The sequence below is a fragment of the Anastrepha ludens genome, chromosome 4 (assembly GCF_028408465.1).
Source record: "Anastrepha ludens isolate Willacy chromosome 4, idAnaLude1.1, whole genome shotgun sequence".
Classification (NCBI taxonomy): Eukaryota; Metazoa; Arthropoda; class Insecta; order Diptera; family Tephritidae; genus Anastrepha; species Anastrepha ludens.
In genome coordinates this window covers 98,553,071-98,563,477 of record NC_071500.1, presented here as the reverse complement: position 1 = coordinate 98,563,477, position 10,407 = coordinate 98,553,071, and the positions used below count along the sequence as shown (strand labels likewise).

Genomic DNA, 10,407 nt, shown 5'->3' with positions numbered 1-10,407 from the left:
ATACCAAAAGTTTGTAACAAGTTCGAAAATTATTTAATTGAGTGGCAACACTTGTTGTCCGTTGTAAATAGGGTGCCATAGCAATTTGATTTGGCTAAACTCCGATTGTATGTGAAAGTGTAGTAGAATTTCAGAAGTGTTTTGCTACATTCTTGACCAACCTCATATCATTTGGGTTTTATCAATCGCTATAAATAGTTGTGTGTACGCGCGTAACCGAACGGAAATGAAGCGTGTGCGAATTCGTGATAATTGAAAAGTGATTTTGATTTTAAATTTGAGTGGAACAAAAATATAAATATAAAACATGAAAAAATAAATATTCGCACTGTTTGATGTAAGAAAACAAAAACGTGTTCATATGTAATGTATTTCCGTTATAAAAATGCATTTCCGTTATAAAAATGCATTTCCGTAAAGTTGTGATTGTCAAAGAAAATACTTCATCAACACAACATTTCATCAACACGCGCGCTAACATCTTCACTTCCGGTGCGGTACATTAGCGGTGTGAGGAAATATGCACATATGTACTTAGTGATTCTTACTTATAACGTCTAAAAGCAAAATCAAAGCAACGGTTCCTTTTTGATAGTTTGTCCATTTTGCATTTTCCTTTTTTCTTTTAAACTGCACTCATCGAGTGAACGCGAAATAAGAGGGGACTTTGTTTGACGTAGCCGCCCCTCCTCTTCTTCCACTATTTACATACATAATTAATGCGCCGACGAGTACTCGTTACCCTTCTCGTCGTGTTGCTGTGATATGTTTTGCTTTTTCAAAGGCACCTTCCCGCCCACCATAAACCTTTGAATGTTCCATTTTCCTTTGTGTATAATTGTGTTGCCATATACTATTTTACCGTTACACCGGAAGTGTTCCCTACGTTGAACGATGAGTGACAGCATGCGAATAGTGATGCAATAGTGAAAAAGCAAAATAAGAGCGAAAATGAGGATTGGTGGGTGGCAAAAGCTCCAATCTGAGCGATGATGCGCTCGAGGCAGCGGTAACGTTTGGCGTTTGGCGGCGGCTGACGAGTGAAGGCTGGTAGTTGACTGTGAAGCACTGAGTGGCGTCAGCAACAGCACTGAGGATTCTTTGCCTGTTCTTATATTTGTCAACGAGTTACGCCCCGCATGGTTTTTATCCTTTGAAGAACGACTGACTTTGTTGTGTTCGCGTTTCATGTGCGCGGTGTCCTTAAAAGTGTGCCTTTGTCTTCTGTGCCTTCGTGTCATGGCACACAAATGCTGCTGAAACACACACATGCGCAGGCACATCTTTGCACTACACACATGCACAGATAGCGACTGAGAGACACAATGAGTGCGTGTTGTGTGTGCGTGCTGGCACCATGTTTGCGCGCCTCAAAGTATGCTATACAAGCGCTCGCGTTTCAACAAAAACGGCTACACTTTGTCAGTGCTGTGCCGCTATTTGCGTTCCCATGCAGTATTTTTTCATCATTATCCTCACGATTATGCATGCATATACAAACATACGTATGTATATATATAGCTGTTGTTGCTTTGTTGCTCACCGCTGAGTGCAATTTAGAAACATCAAAGTGTGGCATTTTTCTGTGTATGTGTAGAACTTCACTTTGATGTTCGCACAGGGTGGACGATGACGACGACGACTACAGTCCACCCGCTTTTTGGTGGGAAAACGGCAATGTAATGACATACGTTTAACATTTTTCGTAAAGGATAAAAGCGTCCGCCTCGACATTCCGTTAAAAGCCTCATCTTTAAGTGCGCTCAATCTCGATTGCCACACGGCAGGAAACTACTGGCAAACAAGCTACGCCCCACCCACTTCAACATCTACACTCGTACACTTAGTAATTACTACTTTCTGCGTATAATGCATTTCTTTTGCATTTGTTAGTGGCGGACTTCCTTTAACAAGCTAAAATGCCCCGTTTTTTCAATGGCTTTGCCTTTGGCATCTGTCTACCGCGCTTTGTAGTTCGTGTTTGTGTACAAGTGCCTTTATTTGCCTTTGTAATTTTGCTATGTTGTCTATCTGCATTCGTCGCTGGCTCCTCTCTCATGCCGTGTGCTGTTTGTTGTTCGTTTTGTTGATTTAAAATTTTGACTTTCGAAATGGAGGTCAATTGGACTAATTAATGCCGTCGCGTAGTGGAGCAGAAGTGGACAGTGAATATGGCGGGAACTTTGAGGGTGGATTAAATTAAAAGAGGCCTCTCCAATTTCATAGTGAGCACATTGGATCATTTGTGTCATATGGATATTAGCTTTTATGTAAATTATTGTAAGTTGGCAGGAGAAATAAAAAGAGACTAAAATTAAAAGGATAATTAAAAAATGCCCAAAGTATCATTGAGTATGTGTGATTACAAAAGTGACTATTGAAGTACCATACTTCAATCTAGGAAATTGAGTATATCCTTTACATTTTGATTGGCTCACTACTAACTTTAGAATAGTTATCGGTGAGGATGTCTCCACATAATGATAACATAACCGTACCTAACACTATGTACCGCCCCCTCTGTATGATACGATAACAGAGAAGTGATATACTACTCTGTAATCTAACTGTCTGCAATCGTTCATGCTGTGACTTAAAAACATCATGTTAACATAACCGTACTTAACACTATGTATCGCCCTCTTTATGTTACGATAACAGATAAGTGTTATAGCCTCGACTCTATAATCTAAATGTCTGCAATCGTTCATGCTGCGACTTAAAAACGGTGGCCTTTGCGACTAGTTAAAATATGAATCGAATTCATTCTGTAATAAAAACTATTCATCTCGACGTTATGCGAGCACGCAACAGATCGTCAATAAAAACTTTCTCATGAAAGAAGATGTTTTTCAACTGCTGATACAAGGAAACATCGAAGAACGAAAAGGAATTGGCACAAAAAAAAAAATGACTTGGCTTGACAACATCCAAGAGTGGGCAAGTCTCAAAACAATAGGCGACCTAATAGAGACTGGAAGAAACATACACAAATTTAGTTACATTATTACAAAGTCCGGCACTCGAAGTGTAACCAATTAAAAAGACCAAGAATTTAGTTTGGAAAATTACTTTTATTCAATTCAGAGTAAAAAATGTGTGAAAATAATACAAAATTAAGAATCAATTTACTTGTGCTCGATATGACAACCTTTTGCCTTGACTATGGCCTTAAGACGATCCAGAAATGGATCGCAAGCTGCCCGAATGTGACTTGCAGGTATTTTGGCCCAATGGCGACAATGGCTTTTTTCAGCGCCTCGAGATTGGTGAACATTTTAGTTCGGTTATTGTTCTCCAAAATGGCTCAAAGAGAATAACCCATCGGATTCGCGCCTGAGAGCCATGGTATGAACGTTATGAAGTTCCGAACTTTGTTTTTTAGCCATTCTTGGTTCACTCGAGCTTTGTGAGACGGTGCCGAGTCCTGTTGAAACGCCCATGGTCTGCCACTGAAATGTTTATCTGCCCACGTCTTCAAAACCACCTCCAGAATACTTTCCCGATAATATTTCGCACTTACCTTGACGCCAAGCTCGATGAAAACGATTGGAGAACGCCCATCTGCAGTTGCAGCGGCCCAAACCATAACCTGTGGCGGGTGCTGCCTCCTGGTGGCCAATCGCTAACTCAAATTCTCGTTCTCGCTAACGTTTTGGGAGTTTACGAATTGCTCAATTTGAAAAATTTTCTCGTCAGAAAACACAATGTTCGGAAATTGACCGCTTTGGGTCAAGCAAAGCAACTCTTTCGCTCTCTGAAGTCTGACTTGTTGCTGCTTTGGTGTGATATCATGCACCTTTTGGATTTTGTAAGGCTTGACTTTGAGATAATTTTTGAGTATGCGGTGGATGCTACGGACAGATATTTTAAGTTCTTTCGCCATTTGATAGACACTTCGTTGGGGATTTCGATCAAGTCGCCTCTTCACTCAAGTCGCTTCAGCCTTTTGATGACCACCTCCATGACGTTTCGCGACGCTACCAGTATCATTGTAACGAGTGCTGGTACGATAAACAAAAACTTTTTTACTTTAAGGTGTTCGAGCTCACGAACAATCGCTGGTTGTGATTTTCCTGCCAAATATTATGCAATCACACTATTACGTTTAAAATCCATTACTGATTTTCTTTTTTCGCATTTATGTACTCTCAACAAAACGCTTTCGCGCGCTTATAAACAATACTCTGGACTGTCATTTAGCTGATTGACAGCTGATGCACGGGCGAGCGGTCCTGTGCCGGACCCTGTACTCTTTCACTTCCTCGATTCCACGCTTTTCCTCCTAACAGACGCGTTGCCCACTATAGTTTGATTAGACTAATGGTAAGATGTTGTTTAGGTTACGATCATTTAAAATTTTTAGCTTCAGTTTCTTCAAATTCTGGGTGGGCAGTAGTGTCTATCTGGGCGTGACTATTGCAATGTTTTCCAGTCCAAAAATTCAACTTTTATGCGATTATGGATGCTGGGAGCAGTTTCGCTCCGAACCGTTAGAAAACTATGTTGTGGCTGTTGTTGTAAGAGGATGATATGTGAAAGGGTTTATTCGAAGATTTTGTAGAAGTAAGATCCTTATTTAAGAGGTCACGCAATGCGTGATAAAAAATTAAAACCTTCTATGCATGCAGAATCACTTCACTGCAGACAGAAGCGATTGATACACACACAAATGACGCTCATGACGTCACAACCAGTCATGATCAATCAGCTAATTCCCAAATATGTTAGAAATATTAAGCCGTGCTGCAGTAACGATAAAAACCATGATTAGGAAAAAACGATGTCTTATCTCCTACGTACCAGCTCGGCACTTTAGAGGAGCAAGCTTCGGTATGTAGGACTGTTGTTGTTGTTATAGCAGCATAAACATTCCCCATACATGCACATGGGAATGCTGCTGGAGTGACAGTCCTTGGCCGACTGTTAAGGGAACGTAGGGCCAATTTTCTTCGCTAGTAAAAATCAAGTGGCAAACACTGCTGCGGTAAAATACCTGATGAAAATTGGTTACTTCAGGAGGATAGCTATAGATGGTAGGTGTCCTCCAATTCACCTACCTACTTCACCTCCCCATATAAAGCAAGCGAAGCTAAATTTGTATTGCATTGCATTTCAACAGCAGGAGAAATATATTCGACATATCGCATACATATGTACATACATACTATATGTATGTATGGTATGTAGGGTAACGATCAATTTATTTGGAACCAATGGAAATCTTGAAGGTGGTGATGCGCTCATTAAATGAAATTTCCATACATCTCAGTCGTTTGCATTTGTTCCAATAATAACGATGATAACATATCTACATATGTAAATAACTAACTCGCTGTAAAACAGTGCAATGAGTTCATCACTAAATAAAATAATCGCAATTTACATTTCACATTTTTGTGCTCTCCTTTAGATCATACAAACATATTTTCTCGATGAAGTAAATGCAGAATACTCGTACATACAAGTACAATGCTAAAACGCGCATAAACCCAAATGAATGCGAGCGTTTAATATGCCGCGACAAATTTCAATTAAAAACTTAATTGGAAATGTGCTCATATACTTCGTGAACGTATTCGTATGCTTGTTTATGTATAGTATATACTTGTATGTGTAGTCATATTCAAAAATAATAGCAACAAACACTTTTACTAACAACAAAAGTGTCAACAATAATTTAACGAATGTTGGGCTGAGAGCATAAAGAATTTAAAAGTTATTAAAATGTATGAATGTAAAGTATGCCAACGAGTTCATGCACATAATTGATAACTACAGACGAGTGGGATGAGTGTTCCAGTGTGCATAGAGGCAGATGTGCAAGTGTCAAATCGCGTTAAGAACGAGTAATTTAGAGAGCCACAAGAGGAACAAAAATTAACTGACACATACTAATGTACTTATACAATGCGAACGGGAACGAATAGTTCTCAATGTAATAATATTTAATCGTTTATGTAGGAAATGTGTTGTTGGATTTAGGGAGTTAGTGATATTCACTGTGATTACATTAATAGAATAAACAAAAACAAAAAAAGTCAAAAAAACATAACAACAATATGCCGGCAACACAATTTGTTGCCATTTTCGTGTGGTGATAAGCATGTTTTCTATAGATTTACATATGTATTTATTTCTTATTGTCCAGTGGCGCAGCTGATAATGCGCAACAAATGTGAATGTAATGCGAAAATTATTGAAAGCATAGTGCAATAAAATGCCATGAAGTGCAATGAAGACGCGACGTAGTGAAAATGTCTGCATTTCCGGTGATAAATATTTCATGACATAAATTCAATGAGTGATTAATGTGAAAAATACTCAAAACGTATGCAACGACAAGAGCAGTGAAAGTAAGCATAAACGAGATAGGAAATGAATAAACAGCTAAACTTAAAGGAGAATCAACTAATAGAAACAAAATTAAAAAGGAAATACCAAAAACAACGTAGTGTTAAAAAAAAATTTGATAAATCAACAATTGTCCGAAGCCAAAAACAAGCAACAACAACACCCACAAATGCATTACTTCCACTTTTGCATTATTTCACTTTCCACCTTCGTGTTGTTAGCGCTCCACCTGCGAGCATGCGCTGCCGATAATGTCGGCGCCAGCAGCAGTGTCAGCGAAGAGGACGATGACGATAAGTCCTCTTCAACGCTGAATTCGCCAATATTGGCGAACGCGGCGCTTAGTCATTCGCAGGAGGAAAGAATGCGACAGCAATTGACAGAAGAACAACAACGCCATATGAGTCAACAAAAGCATAGCCAACAACGTTTACGGCGGCAGCAACAACAGCAACAACAACATCATCAGCAGCAGCAACGTCGTCAGCGACAAAATAAAAAATCGCGCAACTCCTCGGCGCTTGGTGTTTCCACTTACTTGGCTGCGAAGCCTGGTGGCGGTGCTGCCATGGACGAGGACGTTGCTTTAGAATTAGAAAATACTGATTATAATGTCGATGGCGAAACTATATTAGCTGGCGCTGCTGTTGCTGCCAATGCAGCTGACGAATCAGATGACGCGTCCTCATCAGCGATTTCGTTGGATGACAGCACTGGCGATAAGGTGCCCTTCGGTGAGTTGAATAATTGTTTGTTTCAGCGTAAAATGTTTAAGTGGCTGTAGATAGTTGTGGATTGCGTACTTAGTACATATAAATATAAAACATACAATAATCGGGTGTTTTTTAAGGTCTTGGGAACTTAAAATGATAATATTATAAAAACCAGATGTGAAACAGATGAATGAATGATTTTTTTTTAATTATAATCTGGTAGATAATTTCATGGCATTAATTTTTATAATATGATATACGGCATATGGCCGCGGCGGCTACGAGTTACGGGCTCCATTCCATCAGTCCAGTTTTTGACCACTTTTTCCAATAAATCTGGCCATATGGCGTCAATGGTGGCTTGAATATTGCAATAATTCGATTCTTAAGCGCGCTCTATGACCAGTTACGCCCTTTTGTTAGATCGAAATGTCGTCAATGTTTAGTTGATTAATTTTTGGAAACGAAAATTCAGTCGGGGTGGCTCGATTTTTTTTCTTGTTCACTCCACTCAATCGTACACGGTTTTGTGCTGTTGTTTTTGCACCGTCCTATCAGATGTCGGCATCTGCTAGTTCGTGCAGCATCGGTCTTCTCCAAGTGTTTTTTTGTCGATCGCGACCTCTACAACCTTGAGGGTTCCAGTCCAGAGCTATGTATTTTCGTGATGCTATCTGGTGGTTTTCTCACATGGCTCGATAGCACTCGCCAGTCACCGTAACGACAGCTCCTTCCTCAGTTTACGAAAGAAATAAGGGCCGATGATGCCGCAGTGCTCTATGAACTACGCGATTTATTTTTTTGAAAGTAAATTTTCAAAATTTCGAGGCATTGTTTTGGCGTTAAAAGATTCATGATGACTTGTCAAACCTTATTGAACAGAAATGTCAACACAGTTTGATATTCTTAGCTGTCAAACCATAGTTATCGATATCGATACTCTTCATGCCGCTAAAAAACCACCCGATACTTGAAATTGCGGAATTAGTTTCTCAGTGATTACCATTCGGTAGGGTTCGGGTCCGAAATCCACAGTAGGCAAGAAAAACAAAATGTTAGAAAAGGTTTGTTTCTAACAGCCGTCGCTCTCTGGCTTCCATAAAAATGCTTCTCACCAAAAACCATCCAAAATAAAACAGTGAAGTGCCACGAATTGGAGCAGAAGCTCAGCCTAATATCCAATATGTATGTACCCTATGACCAGAAAGTACCGGGAATGTTTAAATAAAACAAAACAGAGTTAAATTTCAGGCAAATTTATTTTATCTCCTTCAAAATATGTCTCGTCTGAAGCAACACACATGTGCCGACGTTTAACCAAGTCGTCCATGCACCCCTGGTAGGCCGACGAAGGGATGGCCTTCAGCTTCTTCCCTTTGATCTCCTCTATCCACTGAAATCTCCTTTTACGAAGTGGTAACTTTAACTTGGGAAACAAAAAGAAGTTGCACGGGGCCATATCAGGTGAATACGGTGCTTGCACGATGGTATTTACTTGGTGTTTGATCAAATAATCCAGTACAATTTGGACTCGGCGCGATGGCGTGTTATCATCATGTAAAATCCAAGAATTGTCTGCCCACATTTCCGGCAGGCCAGGCCGGCACTGATTATCCGAGGGTGCGAAAAAGTGACACATGTGTGTCTTACAGTCCTACCAACATAAGAAAACAATTATACAAGTATAATTTGTACTGTAATTTATTATTGTATAAATTGTTTTAAATAAATAAATAAATATGGACCGGTTTCCACGTGCGCGGTTCGTTTAAATTAAACATTCCCGGTACTTTTTGATCATAGAGTATGTGCATATCTACTTTCATATGGGCATTTATTGCAAAAATTAAATTTATAAATAAAAATTTTTTATTAAATTTCCTATTTTTAATTAAATGGATTAATTTAATTTACTTTTTTTTCCTTAAATAAATAAACTTTTTTCTCTCCTTTTATATTTAATTTAATGTTTTCTTTCCATTCTCCATTGGAATTTTGCCGCTTATCGCAGTCACTAATCCATTGCGGTTTGATCATTAAAATTTTTCTTCAGATTTCTTCCGACAATCTGACATTTGGGTCTTGGGGTCGTACTTTGTTATCAGTTATTACTGTACAGTGGCATTTTTCTGGAAATTTTCATTCAACTTTCATATTCATAAATGCAGCATTGTGTAAACAAAACCCTCATTGTTCCTAGTTGTTCGATTTTATTACCTACATCATTAAATGCATTCGCGGTTCTTTTATGTGCATATGGGCACTAAATTTGTGAGATTGTTTTGCATAGGGCAACAATTTGCAGTTGTTAGTGAATAAAAGCACTTGTTTCGCAATTAGGCCAAAACTATCTCTTACGTTAATACTTCGCTTATTGATTCTGGTATGCCGTTCCTCATATAAATAAGTTAATTCATTCGAAAAAATTATTGAGTCACCACACAATTCCTTATACGACCTCCCATTTGATCCGGATACAAAAGAGCGCATGCAAAGTATTTTCTAGTTAGAACAGCTAATAGGGCATAACAGTTTATCAGTGTGCTCTCTCGCTCATTATTTTCTTTCATTTTAAGCAACGGTGCTCCTTTGATATTTCTAATTGTTGTTGAAAAAGTATGGAAAGAGCTTCAAAGATTTTGAACCAATTTGCAGCTCAACGCAAAGAGCTATTTGTACAATAAAAATAATTCATCTCTATGGCGCCTGCAATATTAGTAAATACACAAAAATAGTATTGCCGATCAAACTCAGTTCGAATTAATCCCTGACCTATCGATCAGGGTTTCTCACCAGAACACTAAAGCCTTATTTGTTTTTATTTCCGACCTTTTTATAAGGGGAAATGTCTGTAAAAACCAAAAGAGGAGGGATAAGCTTCGCTTAACTTGTTGTTGTTGTTGTTGAGGTGGTTGAGCATTTCTGAGCTGAATATGCTCCTAATTAGTGACCAGCACCGTTTTACTACCACTATCTCGTGTGATGATGATCAAGGTTTTTTTTTTTTTGTTTGTTTTTTTTTCCAAGTCATATCCATTTAGTGAGGTCCAAGTATAGCAGCAAATCCTTTATCTCAATGTCTGAGATTTCCTTAACTTGCTGTAGGAAAGGCTTACCGAAGGATCGGAGTCGTGCCCTGGCTAGTCCCGGACATTCACATAAATAGTGGAAAAGACTTTCTTCGCCCCTTCCGCTTGACAGCTTCTACAGATAGGATTGAAGGGTAGATTGAGTCTAGCTGCATGACCCCCTACTTTCCTATGCCCTGTAAGGGTTGCAGTGATGCGTGAAATGTTTGGCCGAGAACATCCTAGCAGGTCATTCGTCCTTTGGATTTTAT

At 39.0% G+C, this 10,407-nt stretch overlaps 1 protein-coding gene across 3 annotated transcripts in view; it reads left to right on the top strand.

The window, feature by feature from the left end:
- The first annotated feature begins 183 nt into the window (after nt 1-183).
- Nucleotides 184-10,407, top strand: part of LOC128860302 (reversion-inducing cysteine-rich protein with Kazal motifs) — a 91,258-nt gene continuing 81,034 nt past the window's right edge. Inside the window, exons 1-2 of one of the 3 annotated variants that reach the window (XM_054097744.1) lie at nt 184-337; nt 6,152-7,088. In XM_054097744.1, the coding sequence (XP_053953719.1) occupies nt 6,524-7,088 (565 nt within the window). In that variant the 5' untranslated portion in view covers nt 184-337; nt 6,152-6,523. Of the gene's footprint in view, nt 364-5,234; nt 7,089-10,407 lie in introns of those variants that run through there. The other 2 variants (XM_054097746.1, XM_054097745.1) reach the window with 2 other exon arrangements.